At 40.0% G+C, this 15487-nt stretch overlaps 1 protein-coding gene across 2 annotated transcripts; it reads right to left on the reverse strand.

Moving 5' to 3' along the window:
- Positions 1-10139: 10139 nt before the first annotated feature.
- Pou2af3 (POU class 2 homeobox associating factor 3) lies at positions 10140-13872 on the reverse strand. 2 transcript variants are annotated; one of them, XM_076843789.1, is made up of 3 exons: positions 13703-13872; positions 12035-12180; positions 10140-10695 (listed from the first exon to the last, which is right to left on the reverse strand). In XM_076843789.1, the coding sequence occupies exons 1-3, from the start codon at positions 13779-13781 to the stop codon at positions 10327-10329; spliced, it is 594 nt and encodes a 197-aa protein (XP_076699904.1). In that variant the 5' UTR covers positions 13782-13872; the 3' UTR covers positions 10140-10326. The 2 variants fall into 2 exon arrangements, with proteins under 2 accessions (XP_076699904.1, XP_076699903.1); XM_076843788.1 differs by having other exon boundaries at positions 12035-12264.
- Between the last annotated feature and the right edge of the window lie 1615 nt (positions 13873-15487).

Below are 15487 nucleotides of genomic sequence, written 5' to 3' on the forward strand. Positions count from 1 at the left end.
TGTCTCAGCCTGTTTGTATTGCTATAACAGAATTCCTGAAACTGGGTCATTTGAAAAGAACAGAAATATATTTCTCACAGTTCTGGAAGCTGAGAAATGTACAATCCAGTGTCTGCTAAGCCCAACTCTACTTCCAAGATGGCACCTAATCCTCTGTTCTCTGGAGAGAAGCAAGGATGTGTCCTCATATGGAAGGGCAAGAGGGTGAAGTATCAAGCCCATTCATCTCATGGCTTAATCATCTCTTAAAGGCCCCAACTCTTAGCTATCACATTGGCAACACATGAAATTTGTAGGGGACACAAACCATAACCAGATTTTGTGTTTTCCAATATTATAAGCTATCAAAGTGATCAGATGTCTCTGTGTGTGTATCTCTTCTTCTTGGCTTATGTGGTGAATCATTTCTTTTCCCAGGAGTCAGATGCATGCTTTAGCACATTCATGTTTTTTTTTCTTTTTTAAGTAGCATTTGTGATATATTCATGGAATAGCGTCCTTAATTTTTTTTTCCTTTTCTGCTTTTCTTCCCTCTTTCTTTTGTTTCTCTCTTCCCTAGCCACATCTGCCTCCTTGATTTCCCCCTTTCTCTTTCCTCTCTTCCTCCCAACCTTCCCCCTTTTCTCTTTACATATAATACTTTTGTTTCTTCCGGACCCCACCCTAAATTGGCCTCATAAAAATTATTTTGGGCTCCCTGAGGCTAGGAACCATGTCCTGAGACTCAGATCTGCCAGCATCTGCATCAACTTTCTAGAAACACTGTCAACAGGCTCTCTGTGAGGTGTGACCTTGCTGGTCTGTGACCACACTGCAGAGACCAGGTGGAGAGACTGCCTTTCCTTGCCCAGCCCTCCTGCCATGCAGTCTTTGGTTCTTTGAGCTGGCTGCTGCCCTGTTGGCCACTGCCTTCTCAGCACAGTGTTATCCACCACAGGAGCTAGGTTAACTGTACAGACCCTTTTCAAAGGGAAGAAATGGCTATGAATACCAAGTAGGCAAGTTTCAGGGATTCCTCTTCATTTCTTTATTCCCCTGATGACATCAAGAATTTTTAGTAGCTGGTGAAACTACAAATATCTCTTGAGCCTTAAGATTCCAACTCTTGGGCTGGGGATGTGGCTCAAGCAGTAGCACGCTCGCCTGGCATACGTGCGGCCGGTTAGATCCTCAGCACCACATACAAACAAAGATGTTGTGTCCGCCAAAAACTAAAAAATAAATATTAAAAAATTCTCTCTCTCTCCCTTAAAAAAAAAGATTCCATCTTAATCTATCTCAAAGAAGAACAAAAACAAACAAACAAAAATGAGTTCTCCATATCATAAGATAGTGTTGCAACAAACGTGTGCCATATTCAGTCTCTAAAGGTAAAATCTTGGATTTTTCATTTCTATAGATTGTGACCATGATGCAGATCCATGGGAGTAGGGGACAAAAAATCTCCATGGAAGTGTTGAGTTGAAACCTTAGGCTTAAACAGCTAGTGCTGATGGTGCTATTGCTATAGACAGGCTTTGGGCTTAATGCTTCATGTGTGTTTACCTAAGCTTACAAATGTAGGGATTCAAACCCAGGAGTGACTCTGATTCTTTTGTATTTTACTGTCTCCAAAGGAAAACCACAATTTCAAAGTTTTTGAAAGCTTTCAGGAACAAGGTCCTCAACTAAAGCAATCCAACCTAAAATAAGCTGTCCAATTAATGAGTCATTACAAGAAGATTATGATGTTTGCCTTCACTTTATATGTTTGGGTCTAACTAGATTAGTTCTACAAAAGCATACTATTTCCTTCTGGACACCATTAGGACAAGTTGCATTGCTTTCACCAGGTGAACAAACATGTTTGTTGAGAAGTATCAGCATCAGCTGGGAGCTTGTCAGAAATGTGGGACCTGGGGCCACAGCAAAGACCTGCTGGATCAGATTCCCCACTTCAGCAAGTCTCCAGGTGATTGTTGTGCAGGTGAGCATGTGACAAGCACTCATGGTCTGGGGATGGGGTTTTGCAGCCAAAGCAAGTTGGGTTTTACCAGGAGAAAAAATAACTGAAATCAGAGAGAACTCATTCACAGCCTACTCCCTCCTTTTCTTTCTACAGGAACATCATTTTTTATTATGTAAAAAATATTTAACCACTCATGATGTAACTCCTGACAACTGATCATTTGATCGTATGCTTTTCACATATTATCTCATTTGATGTTCACAAGCCAATGAGGTAAACACTCTTCTCACCCTCATTTTAGAGCAAAAGAAGCATGGCATGCAGAGATTAAGTAAATCGTCCAAGGTCAACATAGATAGAAAGGAAAAGCAGTTCTTTTAAAGGGTAAAGTTTACCTGAAAACAAATACCTGGGAATACTTCAAGTATTATATCCATTGAGTATTACCTGTGTTCAGGCTAAAAAATCACTTAGAGATTTTTGGATTTACCCCACCAGATGAGGTCCTTGACATCACTCAACAAAAGCATTAAGCCGACTGTGTGTACTTATTAGAAGAACAAATATAGCAACTACTTACTAAATACTTAGAGTTGGTAACACTTGTATTTCCATTCTTTTCTATTCTTCGAATTTTGCATCTTTTCTGATCTACTGTATAGATTTCACATAGAATTATAAACTTTTAACAACAGAGATGTGTCATAATTACCTTTCCACCTGCGTAGGGCTGGGCAGCGTTTCATAGCTATTAGCAGCATGTAAATGTCTGTTGAGTGTGGAACAGCCTAGTAATTTCAAGCTCTTTCCAAGAATGCTCCTTATGGTGGCCTTTCTGTTCTTCTTTAGGACACTTAAAATAACAGTTTGAAGGTACCATGTGAAATTACAGTTTTCTCATAGAGATAATGATAATATCTGATCAAAATCTCTTCGTTACTGTCTGTTCTCTACCACATTTTCCTACAGAGCTTTCCAGTTAACATTTTGCTCTCAGAGTGAATGGTGCCATTCTGCTGAAGGACAACCCTGAGTGGGGGTGAAGGGTAGGTCAAAAGCATCCAGAAACTTTCCTAATGGAAAAAGGTCATAGGCTAGATAATAGGTTATGGGATTAACAGGTTTAGGTTTAAATTATGTTCATCTACTGGCTTGAGCATTTGATTTAATCTCTCTGAATCCCAGTTTTCTCATCCAGAAATGGGATAATAAAACACATCCCATTAACTGGCTATGAGAGCCAAGTGAAGTAGTGCATGGAGGTGGTCTAAGAGGGGACCTGGTACGCAGCATATGCAAAATAACTGTGGTCCCATCTGCAGAGGTGACCTGTTGAAATCAGCAAAAACATGACTTTCTTTTTCTTCCCTAAGTGCGAGGAGAGGACTAAAAGCAGTTAGGCAGGGAAGTCTGAAATAAAAAAATAGCCTTTTTCTTGACTTCAGTGCTATTAATGATGCATTTATTCCTCCAAGATAGAATGGTGCCTTGTCTCCATGTCTTGGAAAATTTGAAAAAGTCTTAGGTTTTCTGGGTTGGGTGATCTGACCTGACTCTGGGGTAGCAATTGAAGTGACCTTGCAGTCAATGTAAGAAAAATAACATCCCACAGTTTGCTTCCAGGATGAAACCAGTTTTGAAGGGGTTTATAAATGAGTAGGGTATTTTCCATTGATTTGTGTTCTTTGGCAATTAAATTGTAGCCCAGAGAGGTTAAGGTACTTGTCTAAAATTACTGATCAAATAAGTGGTGAAACATGTAGTCAAACCCAGGTCTGTCTGGCTCTAGAGTACTAAGTCTAGACTGTACTGTCTTATGTAGAAATGGAGCCAGAATTTGGGAAGTGGGACTCCCACACTTTCTGCTGCAAGAAGCAGAAACACAGAAATGAGCCTCTCTTTCTCCTGCAGCGGGAGTGGGAGGGAACACCATGGCTCAGGTCCGCATGGCTAACCAGAACACAAGGCTCCACTGGTCCTCCACAGATGGCCTCCTCTGGTTAATTATTGAACTCCTACTTCCCCAGCCAACGAGAGGTGATGTGTTGGGCCTGGGGTTGGTTGGGGGACAGGAAGGGCTGCTCACCAAGCAGGGGACTCTTCTCCAGCCATCTGGCAGGAGGGGAGATGAAGCCTTGGAGAGAAAGGCAGCCAAGCCCACTGTAGCTTTGACCCTTCCTTTTACCTCCTTGTGAAACGTAGGGGAGGAGGGGACAGAGGGAACACCTCAGCCTTTTCAGTGTGGCTGCCAGTGACTGTTTACAACTCTTGGAAGAGAAATGTAAAGGAGCTGCGTAGAGATTTTCCCGCTGCCTATGTGTGCTTCTGCTTAGTGAGTGAGTGGGAGGACAACCTCCTCAGGAATGTCTGACTCCTCAAACTGACAGTGAGAAGCTGCCTTAGCAGTGGATGGAGCAGAGGAGGAGAGTCAGGTGGACTGACGAGCTCTGGGGTTCTGATCTGCCACACACATTTCTGGAGACCCTCAATCTTCCTGGTCCTAGACTCTAGTTTTTTTGTTTTGTTTTGTTTTGTTTTGTTTTGTTTTTTGGTGCTGGGTCAACCCCGGACCTCACAGATGCCAATCAGGTGCTCTGCTGAGCCAATTCCCCAGCCCCAGTTCAAGTTTAGATGGATGTCCTGGCATGAGTTTGAATCAGGCAAAGGTGGTGTTCAGAGGACTTGCTAAGAATGGTGAGGTGCTCAGGCTGAGAAGGATTTGGGCTGAAGTCATGTCACTCACACAGGGATCATCTTCCATGTTCTCCTCTAAATGTGTTGCATTTGACTGAAGAGCAGCTCCCAGCTCCCAGTGTTGAAGAACAGGTAACTGTAGAAGAAGAAAACTTCCTACGTCTTACTCAGGTCAGGAAACACAGAAAATTAAGATTCTGAGCCCCACAGTGTGAGCAAGCTCTCCTACCTGCCTGGCTGATGGTGCCAATGGAGAACATGATAGCAGGTCATATTAACAGGTCTTACCACAAGTTCCCAGATGCCAGAAGTCTGCAACACTGAGCAAGCAAAAGGAGCTACACAGAAGTGGAGAAAGTCAAAGAATATAAGAATTCCCATTGGATGTCAGACCCCTGATCCTTTCAGGCCAGAATTCTCTGACAATAACAAACATTGGGCTGAAATGAGGGAGTTAGCTATTGTCCAGAGCTCATACTTTTTATGACTCTTTTATTTATTTACTTATTTTTTTAGTCTGCTTTCTCACTGCTGCAACCAAAAGATATGACAATTTTAGAGAAGGAAAGTTTATCTGGGTCTCATGGTTTTAGAGATCTCAGTCCATAGACAGCTGACTCCATTCCTTGGGACCTAAGATCATGGCAGAAGGATGTGGGGAGGAAAGCACTGGGAACATGGCACCAGGAGAGGCAGAGGGAGGTCCCCTCACTACAAACAAAATATAAACCCCAGTGGATTAACACACTGATTAGATTAAGGCCCTCATAACCCATTTCACCCTCTAAACATTTTTTCATTGTTTCACACATGAGCTTTTGGGGGACACTTAATATTTAAACTATAACATTTATTTTTGTGGTATTGGGGATTGAACCCAGGGTGTTCTATCACTGAGCTACATCCCCCAGCCCTTTTTATTTTGAGACAGGGTCTCATTAAGTTGCCAAGGCTGGCCTCAAATTTGCAATCCTCCTGCCTTAGCCTACTGAGTTGCTGGGGTTATAGTATGTACTACCATGCCTTGTTTATGACTCTTCAAAGTGTTTTTCAATAGCCTATGAGGTTGGAAGGACTACCAAGAGTTGTTTTGTGTTTATCTTGTAGGGTGACTTCAAAAATTAAGCACATACTTCTTCTACCTCCTGCCTTTCCCCCAGCTTTTTTTTTTTGCTATAGCACATCATTAGCTTGTAACCACAAAGAGCAGAGGTAACTTTATTATAGCAAAGAATACTAGAATAGAAATGTCAGCTGTCTTCCCTGCCAAAGATGGAATTGTCCTTGGACAGGTCACTTTGCCAATTTCCTTCCTTGTGAAAGGAGAGTTAGCTTGATTGCGCTACCAGTTCTCAACACTGGCTTCAAATTAGAATCTTCAGGAAAGTTTTTTAAAACTTTTAATTTTTGTTGCATAGAAAAATGGTGACAACAGAATAAGATCTGCAGCCTAGTTAACATATTGTACCAATGTTAATTTCCTGATTTTGATATTGTCTTATAGATATTTAGGATGACAGTCATTACTGGAAAAGTTTGTTGAAGGGCACATAAGACTCTCCGTATTGTTTATGCAACTTCCTATAACTTCAAAATACAGAGTTAATTTTTTTCTCCCTAATGCCCGAATCCCACCTGAGAGATGGTGATCTGTTGGTCTGGGATGATAAATTGGACATCAGTGATTGTTAAACCTATTCTGGTCATTGTAATATGAATCCATGGTTGAGGACCACTGTAGTAGATGATCTTTAGGTTCCTTTCTAGCAATAAAATATTATCAATCTAATTTATCTAAAACTCTTGAAACCACTTAGATGTTCATCATGTAGGATGAGACAATAAGTTTATCATACACTGAACAACAACTTTGTATTTGTCCTAAAGTTAGATCTTCTTTGAGTGACTCTTTCAATTTCAACCATCATTCTCCTCTAGCTGTATCAATAAGCTGCTGCTTCTCATTTGATGCCTTTCTCCATGACTGTGACCTTCACCAAGGGCCACTGCTTACCAGCTGCAGGTCACTTCCTGAGAGCCCTCCACTAAGTCCCCAAAAGAAGGTACTACCAGCTCCATATGGGTCTCAACAGGGAGGGAAGATGCTCCCTTTAGAGTCTTTGTATTCTGTTGACTTTCTCTCAAAACTCCATGGTAAACCAGACTCTACTGAACAGTTGGAGTTAAGCAATGAGGATTAAAATGTGGGAGGGGAAAAATTAAAACATAATGTCAAATAGGACTGGGCTTACAGTCCAGGAGAAAAGCAGATCCAACTTAAACCTCTCACAGGGAGCTCACCCGAAGATGCACCTCAATGCTTAGCTGAGCTCCTTCCCCTCAGATGAGTCCTCCTCACGTGGAACTTCTTTGCACATCCACAGTGGGACTCAGTACTGGAGCCACTACAGAGAAAGTGCTGTTTACCCTCTAACTCATTCTTCCTCAAGAGTCACACTTTCCTAGGATTTCAGTAACACAAGCAAAGCTCTTCTCAAAATCTGAGTTAATCAAGCAAAAATTATGCAGTGGGAGAGGAGGGTCATGGCTTCACTAGGATAGCCCCAGGTGAGCTGTGGTACTTTAGGTCCAATCTTGACAGGGTAAGGGTAAGATATCTCCCTTTCCCTCCTTATTCTCCAGGCGACAACCAATGGAACACACACACACACACACACACACACACACACACACACACACATCCAACTGGCATATTTTCCCAAAGCCCCGCACAACGAAACTGTTTGCTAAAGTGTGATCTAGGACACATGCAAAGCTGTATTTTAGATGTGTTCATCTTCTAACCCCTTCATCTTTCCAAAGGCCTCTTGGAGCATAAGGAATGAGGCCAATTAGAACAGAGCCACCGGGCCCCACATGGCCACCCTCTGTCCACATAAAATCCAGCCCTGAGCTTTGAGACAGCCTGTTGACCCAATCCTGTTCTTCAGTGGGGCATCATCTCCATACTCTTATCTGTAGGAGGAAGAGAGGCCAGGGGTGTGGGGATGAGCATTTTCCTGAGCAGCTTCACCAGTGGGTCACACAGGGGTTAGTTCTGTAAGCTTTGCTGATTTGTAATGATAGTGAGTCCAGGACTGTATTAATAGAGTTCATAATTCCACAGGGTTTTATCTAAATCTTTTTGAACTTTCATCTCTTTAACTAGACATTATTTTTAAAGACATTTTTTAAAAAAACAGCTGAAAGCCTTCTCTCCTCTCTCTATCACTTTGGTCATCCTTATCTATCTACACATTGCTCCCAAATGTTCACCTGCAGGCTTGGACCAGCTGCCAAGACATCCCATTCTGACCACTGCTTAAGGGAACAGTTTCTAAGTGTTCACTGCATTTAGTTTTGTCTCATCTCACCTCTTGACTTCAAGAGTTGACCATTAAGTTTCCCAGGAGTTTGATAATCAATCCATACCCAACTGAAATTCTGGCAGATTTATATTTTTAAAATCAACTCCTTTTTAAAACTGTGATTTGTATTTTGAAGGCATGTGATCAGTTTTACATATGGTAAGCACTTAACATTTATTTAATTAGTCTAATGGTTCTTATTTATTCATTTAAACTTCCAGTTGTAATTTTATTAGATGCCGCTATGGCATGAGGAACTGGCTACAGATATACATGTGAAATTTAAGGCAAAAGAGCACATTCCAAAAAGTTTATTCTTCCAAGTATAGTGCATGGGAAGTGTATTGAGGCCTTTGGAAGTTCAGACTGTAACATCAGGTAACTTGAGTAAGAGAACTCTTACACTGATTTGTATGTGATGTAACCTTGGGCAACTTACTTCATCTCTCCAAACTTCAGTTTCATCTATAGAAATGAGAACAATAATAATATGTATCTTATGTGATGGGTTGAGGACTAAATGAGATAATACTCCAGCACTGGCCTATTGAAAGAATTTAGTATATGTGAGTTATGAGGATTGTGTTAATAGGTCCTTGAAGTGTGGGAAGAAAGAATGAGAAATAAGGGGGCTGGGAAATGATCTCTGTTAGAGCTGCAAGATAATTAATTCAGAAGGCAGAGGATTGAAGCCAGGGAAGAAGAAAAAGAAAAAGGAGAAGGTAGGAAGAGAAGGGCATCCAGGAAAGGGCTATATTGGTACCAAACACTAAACATCCTTGGTTTCTCTGCTCTTTGTCCTTGGAGATAACTGCTGGAGTTGGGTAGGGTGTACTAAGGGGCCTTGGTCTGTGTCAATAGGTATTTGTTGACAACAGGCCAGTTTCAAGCCATTAAGAATCTAGTTTTATTGGCATGTCAGGAAGGCAGCGATTGTTCTATTTTCCTGGCATGGCTATTCCATGAGGCAGGCTGGGACTTGTCCTGTTTGCCTAAGTCTCAGTTAAGTCTCCAGGGAAAAGACAATCAGGTGGCATCATTTGGAAAGCATCTCTGACTCAGGATAGGAAGAAGTCCACTGAGTGACCATGGCAGTGGGTCGGCTTCTCTCCTGCCCCCACACCCCAGGACTCTGGCAGCTTTGTGTTTGTCATCTTGATATCCTGGGGACAGACTGGCTCTTCTGGGGAAGACTGACTTAGTTGTGATAGGAACAAGGTTGTATGACAAAGCTGGGGTTTAATGATCCTATAGGCTCCTGAATAGTCTTTTGCAAGGAGTAGCTCAACCACTGGAGAGGAAGGAGCAGGCTTTGCATTCCTTCAGACCCAAGCTTGGGTGCTTACTGGCTGGGTAACTCTGGGCAGGTGACTTAAACTTTCTGAGCCTCAAACTTCTCATTTTGTTATCAATCCTGTTATGAAGACTAAATGAGATGACGTGCCAGAAAACTCAGACAATTCTGGCTCACAGGAAGGGCTAAAAATGGTGGCTATGGTGTTATTGGTGTCAGTTATTACTGCCATGGTGCTGAAACTTGGGACATGGAAAATGCCCCTCAAGACTTCACTTCAGGTATTAATCCTGTTCTTTGATTGTCCTCAGTGAACAAGATTTAATAGTAGAGTCTAGCACAGGTAGCTGAAGTAATTCTGGACCTTGAAAGACAGTGGGTTTCTTCAAACAGATTAATTGGAGGAAGTAAATTCTGAAAGTCAGTTTTGAACAACACAGTCAGTTCTATAAATCAATATGCAAACATGAGTCCATGACTTTTTCGGATGCTGCTCTTTGATGAATAGCCCCATTTAGAGGCAGGGCAGATTTTCTCTTTATTACCTTCACAGTGTGTCTAACCTCCATCTCATGCATCTCAGTACACTAAAATAATTTTAAAATCATCAATAAGATGAGACCACTCAAGTTTAGTGATCAGTTTCCTAGCCTATTGGATAAAAATCAAGTCAAATTACTGTTGGTAATTTAAAAAATAACCCAGCATATAATAATAATGCAAAATTATTTATTAGTAAAAAAGAGAGAATTTGTTCGTTATACAGAAAAATAAAACAATGGAACATTCCCTACAAAAATGTCAACTGTGAGTTGACATTTTTTTGTACAGCAGGCATGGTACTATGACCAGGTTTGAGGACTTCATCTTAATACCTATATTAGCATCAGAAAATTGAAAACAGTGACATGTAAACTGTGTCTGTGATATTTTGTTAACAGATTGCATAATGCAAAGTGTTATCTAGATGTGGTAGAAAAGTAGCTATACCCACGCCATGTTCCAAATTAGTGTCATTTCTATTAACTATAGCAGATGTCACAGTTTGTTTCCCTCTTATAGAAATCACTGGCAGTGGCGGCCGAGGGTGCAAAGTCCATGCAGTCGGTGCTGGGGTAGAAATACTCAGCTGTTCTGACTGCCTCCAAGTGCTCCGCCTCACAGGATGCGCAGTAGCAGACGGAGGCTGGGGCTGCAGAGAAGCAGTTGTACTGGGCATGTGAGGGCAAATGATGGTAGGAGTAGTCTTCCTGAGAATGGCCGTGGTTTAGGGTGTCCAGAGAAGGGGGAGAACTGTAACTATCCGGAGGGTATGAAGGCAGCTGAGCCGGTGAGTAACTGTAGTCTAAGGAGCCAGAGAGAGTGGAGGAATCTGAAGGTGATCCTGGGGTCTAGAGAGTGAAAACCAAGGAGCAAAGAGCTCAGTAACTTAAACAGGATCAAAAGAAGCAAGCACCGTGGATTTATTCACACAGAGTAAGAAAATTAGGGGTAAAACTCCCAAACACCCAACCCAAGTCTGCAGAAGTAATTTTATTTGCTGACTACATATTTTCATGATACCACATTCTGTATTTACCTATTTCTTTCCAACAATAAATTGCCTTGCTTTACTGGCTTCCTTTGTTATTACCATATATTAGAGGATGTTTTGTTCTTAAACCACAAAATCCTATTGTGCTTTGGATCACCTGTATATCGAATCCTGCTGTTTGCCACAATATAAGGGACAGGTGGCACCTTGGATATTTCTCCACACCCTTGATGGAGAAGAACCAGGTGAACACGGAACCTGCCCAGGGAAAACTTGGATCCGATAGGACCCAGCCTCTGGGCTACTTCCCATCACCCAAGTCTTGTTCCCTGAGGAGAAAGGTACACACTTCCTTCTCTTTATGCAAGTCACAGAGAAACTTAAAGGCTTTCTTAGAAGGGCAATAGGTGTTTGGGGCCCAGTATTTTCCCCATAATAGTATGCATATTTTGTAGTGTTAATTTCAATTCCTTCTAAAATTTAGTCTGATGCCCATATAGATGTCTGAAAAAAAGCAAAAGAAAAAAGTATTCAAATTTCTTCAAAAAGTAAAAGAAACGCTTTAAAGTTTTAAAAATTACGAGTTTCTAAAATAATTAATATCTATTAATAGAAACCTTACTTCATTTAAAATGATGACACATTTTCAAACACTTGAGATCTATCTAGAACACAAAATTCAAATTAATTAAAAGATTAGGCTTCATTTTTACTAACCATCTCAGACCCAAATGAGTTCCTATGCCTACGGCAGATCCAAATAACCAGTTATTGGAGTCAACTCAGTAACAAAACAACAAAACCCCTTTATCTGAATGAAATTTCATAGTATGTACAAGCAGCCTTAATCCTGTTTTCAAGATCTCAAAAATCCAAGGGCCATTGTTTAAACTACGATTTCCAAATTAGTAGATGTTTTAACTTCATAATTTAAAAAACATTAAGTACTACCAGGAAACCTTTTTATTGCCACATATCAACTTACTTGGAAAATCATAATTGTGTATCCAAAGGCTTATGCTCTGCAACTGTGACTATCTTTATACATTGAATTTTAAATGATTCCTTGTTTCTGGATGGTTTCCTTGTTGATAGACTTTGTATAATTTCTCAGGAGATGACGCAAACTCTTACAAAGCATCACTACCCCAGAGTTAGCAACAATCAGGTTGTATAAAAAAATGAAGATAAATTACCAGGCTCTGGTTAAAACAGAAAGGGGTGGCCGGGAAGCTGTCTGGGAAATAGTGTGGAGGACTTTGCGTGAAGTTGGGCAACGGCTCTGACAGTGTGTCAGTCTGAAGATAGGAATCAAAGATCTGGTCCAGGCAGCTTGGATTTTCTTCACAAGAAACACAAGTGTTAAATTCTCGGGGTTGAAAATAATTTGGTGTGGAAGACATCGATTCAGGCTCAAAATACAGTCCTAGAAGAGAAGGAGAATTTTTTTTTTTTTTTTTTTTTTTGCAAAATTGCAAAATGGATTTGAATGGAGTTTTCTTCAAAATTTTAAAGAGTTACTGTTCTAGGAAAAGCACTTAAGAAATTCCAGAAAAGTAAACAGGTAGGCAGTAACTTTTTAGTTATCTTAGTTAATTCAAGTGTTAGTGAAATGAATCTGGTTAACATTGTGACAATTGGCTTTCAGTGTGGCTAGGGTAAAAATGAGGCATGGTGGCCTGACCTGTGTCCAAGTGTCAAAGTGGAATAATGGTTCAAGCCTCTGCCGACATGGACTACAAAAGCATCCACAGCCTGCCCCTATCTGTAATTCAGGTAACCCTCTTAGAAGTAAATCAGAGGTATGTTCAAGGCTTTAAGAAAACTTCTGATGCTGTGGGAAATAATTCTCTTCATTCAGGGTTATTGTCTTCACAAACTTTTCACACTTAGTAATTTAAATTTTGAGGAGGGGGTTTTGAGAAGTGACATGAATGATGATGCAAAGGATAAAAATGGAAACCAGAAACTTCTTTATGGAAAACAGTGCTACTTATTTAAAATTACAAAAAGCAAAGCATTCTCTTAGTGGACATGTTAACAGGAGAGTACACTGAAAAACATGTTAAATACAAAACAAAAACAATTCAGAAACATCACTCCTTTTCCATTTTAGTATTAATAGGACTGACATGTAATAATCATCCTTAAGTGCTCAAGAAGAGAGGTTTAGAGTATGCCCACCAAAGGGGCTCAAGGATATTGAATTTTTCTTTCTTTCTTTCTCTCTTCTTCTTTTTTTTAAATCTCAAGTTCCTTTAAGTTAAAGTGACACATTCAGTGGGAACCACCATCAGCACAGGTTTTCTTATATATGACCTTCTTAAACTCTTACCTGCTGAGTGGCATAGAAGGGACTGTTTATGTAATAGATTTATTCATATTGGGCTGGGAAAACTTACACTTGTTTGAACTGCTTTCTGGGAAGAGAAAAAAGAAGGGGAGGGAAGCCCCTATCGGCTAGAAGCTAAATGAACAAGAACAAAAACATATTTTAGTGTCTCAGGATGTTCTATATTCCAACTACTAGTGCATTAAAAAAATATATAACATATTCTAAAAAAAATCATCTTGTAGTCAAGTTAGGTTACTTGCAGATGAAAAACTGGGATAAATGTGAAGAACATGGTCTTGGGACAGAACAGGCAGCAGAGAAGAGACAGTTCAGAAATGAGGGCAAAAACCTGCACTAGTTTCCTTGCTGGGCTTGCATCTGGAGTCACTATGCCTTTTTCACCTTCTGATTGGTTGGATTCCAATTAAATGGTGGTGCCTATCTTAACCCCTGAATCAAGCACTGGAAGACCTTTGAGATGGACTTTTGAAAAAGTTTCTAAGGGAACTGTAATGCGGGCTGTACTGACCTGCAGAAGATGGTGCGACTGGGTCTGAAAGGTGGATACTGGTGCCTCCGGACAACTGCCAAAGCAAGAATATGACCATGAAGCAAAGAGAAGCATATCATACAGGGAAAGCTAAGACTCGGCCGGGAACTGTTTCCTGCTGCTGTAAGGTAAGCCAGATTCTTTCTTATAAAAAAGGTTGTCTCCCTTAAATACAACCAATGCTATATTTTTTTTAGATTCAACTTTTATGTTTTTTGTTTGCTTGGGTATTTTTCATGCTATTAGGAAGTTAATATTAAATTTTGATACACTTAATTTTTAAGTGTTAATTTTGATAAAAATAATTTTTATGTTACAGAAATGTAACACTTTGAGAAAACTCAACAAAGTACCTTCCTATTAAACTATTTAGTTTTTAATAGTGAGGAGTCACATTTATATAATTCAATTAGAACTTAGTTATTTTCCTCAATTTTCACATAATATCTGATTTCTTAGTCTTAGGAATACATTTTTCTGAAAGAACATAATTCCTAACTTTGTTAAGCCTGAGTAGCTAAAAAATATTCACAGTCTTACTATCTATGAACTATTAAAATAGAAAATATTTTCTTAAAGTTACAATCAGGAGTTGAAGCTGATTACAACAGTTGAAGTAGAATCAACATTCTAGTTTAAGGTCAGGAAATATTTCAGCTCTTTATATGTTTTTTACCATTTTTAAATAAACGTTGCTCTTTTCATTACTGTATTTTAAACTTAATGTTTATGAAACTGTGCCTTTAAACTATTTACAGCAAAGCAGCCTGCATTTTCCTGTTGAATGGTTAATTATACTAATGGAGTAATTTAGGATTTTTTTTTTTTTTTTTTTAAAGATTTCAGGCGGCAGCTTTAAATTTTAAAGGGACAGCGTTGCTGTGGGATTCTGGTCTGGGAAGTTGATCTCACCACACCTCTCTTGGGTTCCAGGGCATACTCACTTCCGTACACTGAGCTACTGGGAGAACTGCACAGTCAGCCACTGCTGAAACAGGAGGTGGTGTTCATTCTGAAAATGATCCATGCTGTAATGTCATGAACCAGGAAGCTGGAATCCTTTACCAGCTCTTTATGCAAATATTTGGCTACAGCTTGAGCTGAAGGACTTGGAAGGAGTGGGTTTTAAAAAATCTGTTTCATTGTAGAGCTCTCTTTAACCCCATTTCTCCCCTGGATTGGCCTGTTTGCCTGCTCCCTGTTATCCTGTTGTTATCTCCCGGAGGTATGTTTACAATATCCTACTTGATATTATCTTTCTAGTCATGGGTTCACTTTCTACTTTGCCCCAACAATAAAAAGAAAAGCACCTTTCTCTTAGGTTTCAAACAGCACAAAACCTACAATCTCTACTTTATAAAAACACATCAAGGCTGTTAAAAAACAAACTAATGATTAAAAAAAAAAGGTAAATTATATATTTTGATAAGTACTATATCTTTACCCTGAAGACAAAAGAAATGTGTCTGTGTATGAGAGAGAGAGGGAGAGAGGGAGAGAGGGAGAGAGGGAGGGGGGGGGGGAGAGAGAGAGAGAGAGAGAGAGAGAGAGAGAGAGAGAGATTGATTATTTGCAAATTAATCTGGTTGACAGTGTTTTTAAGTTAAATTATCAGTCTGGCATGCACATGCACATAGTTTCTCTGGCACTGCTTGAGATCTGGATATTTCTCTCAAACTATAACTTCATGTTTTCATGCTTAAATTCTTAACTGTGGAAACAACTCTGACTTTACAACAAATTAAGATAAATTTCTTCCTGTTT

Source organism: Callospermophilus lateralis, chromosome 2 (assembly GCF_048772815.1).
Source record: "Callospermophilus lateralis isolate mCalLat2 chromosome 2, mCalLat2.hap1, whole genome shotgun sequence".
Taxonomy (NCBI): Eukaryota; Metazoa; Chordata; class Mammalia; order Rodentia; family Sciuridae; genus Callospermophilus; species Callospermophilus lateralis.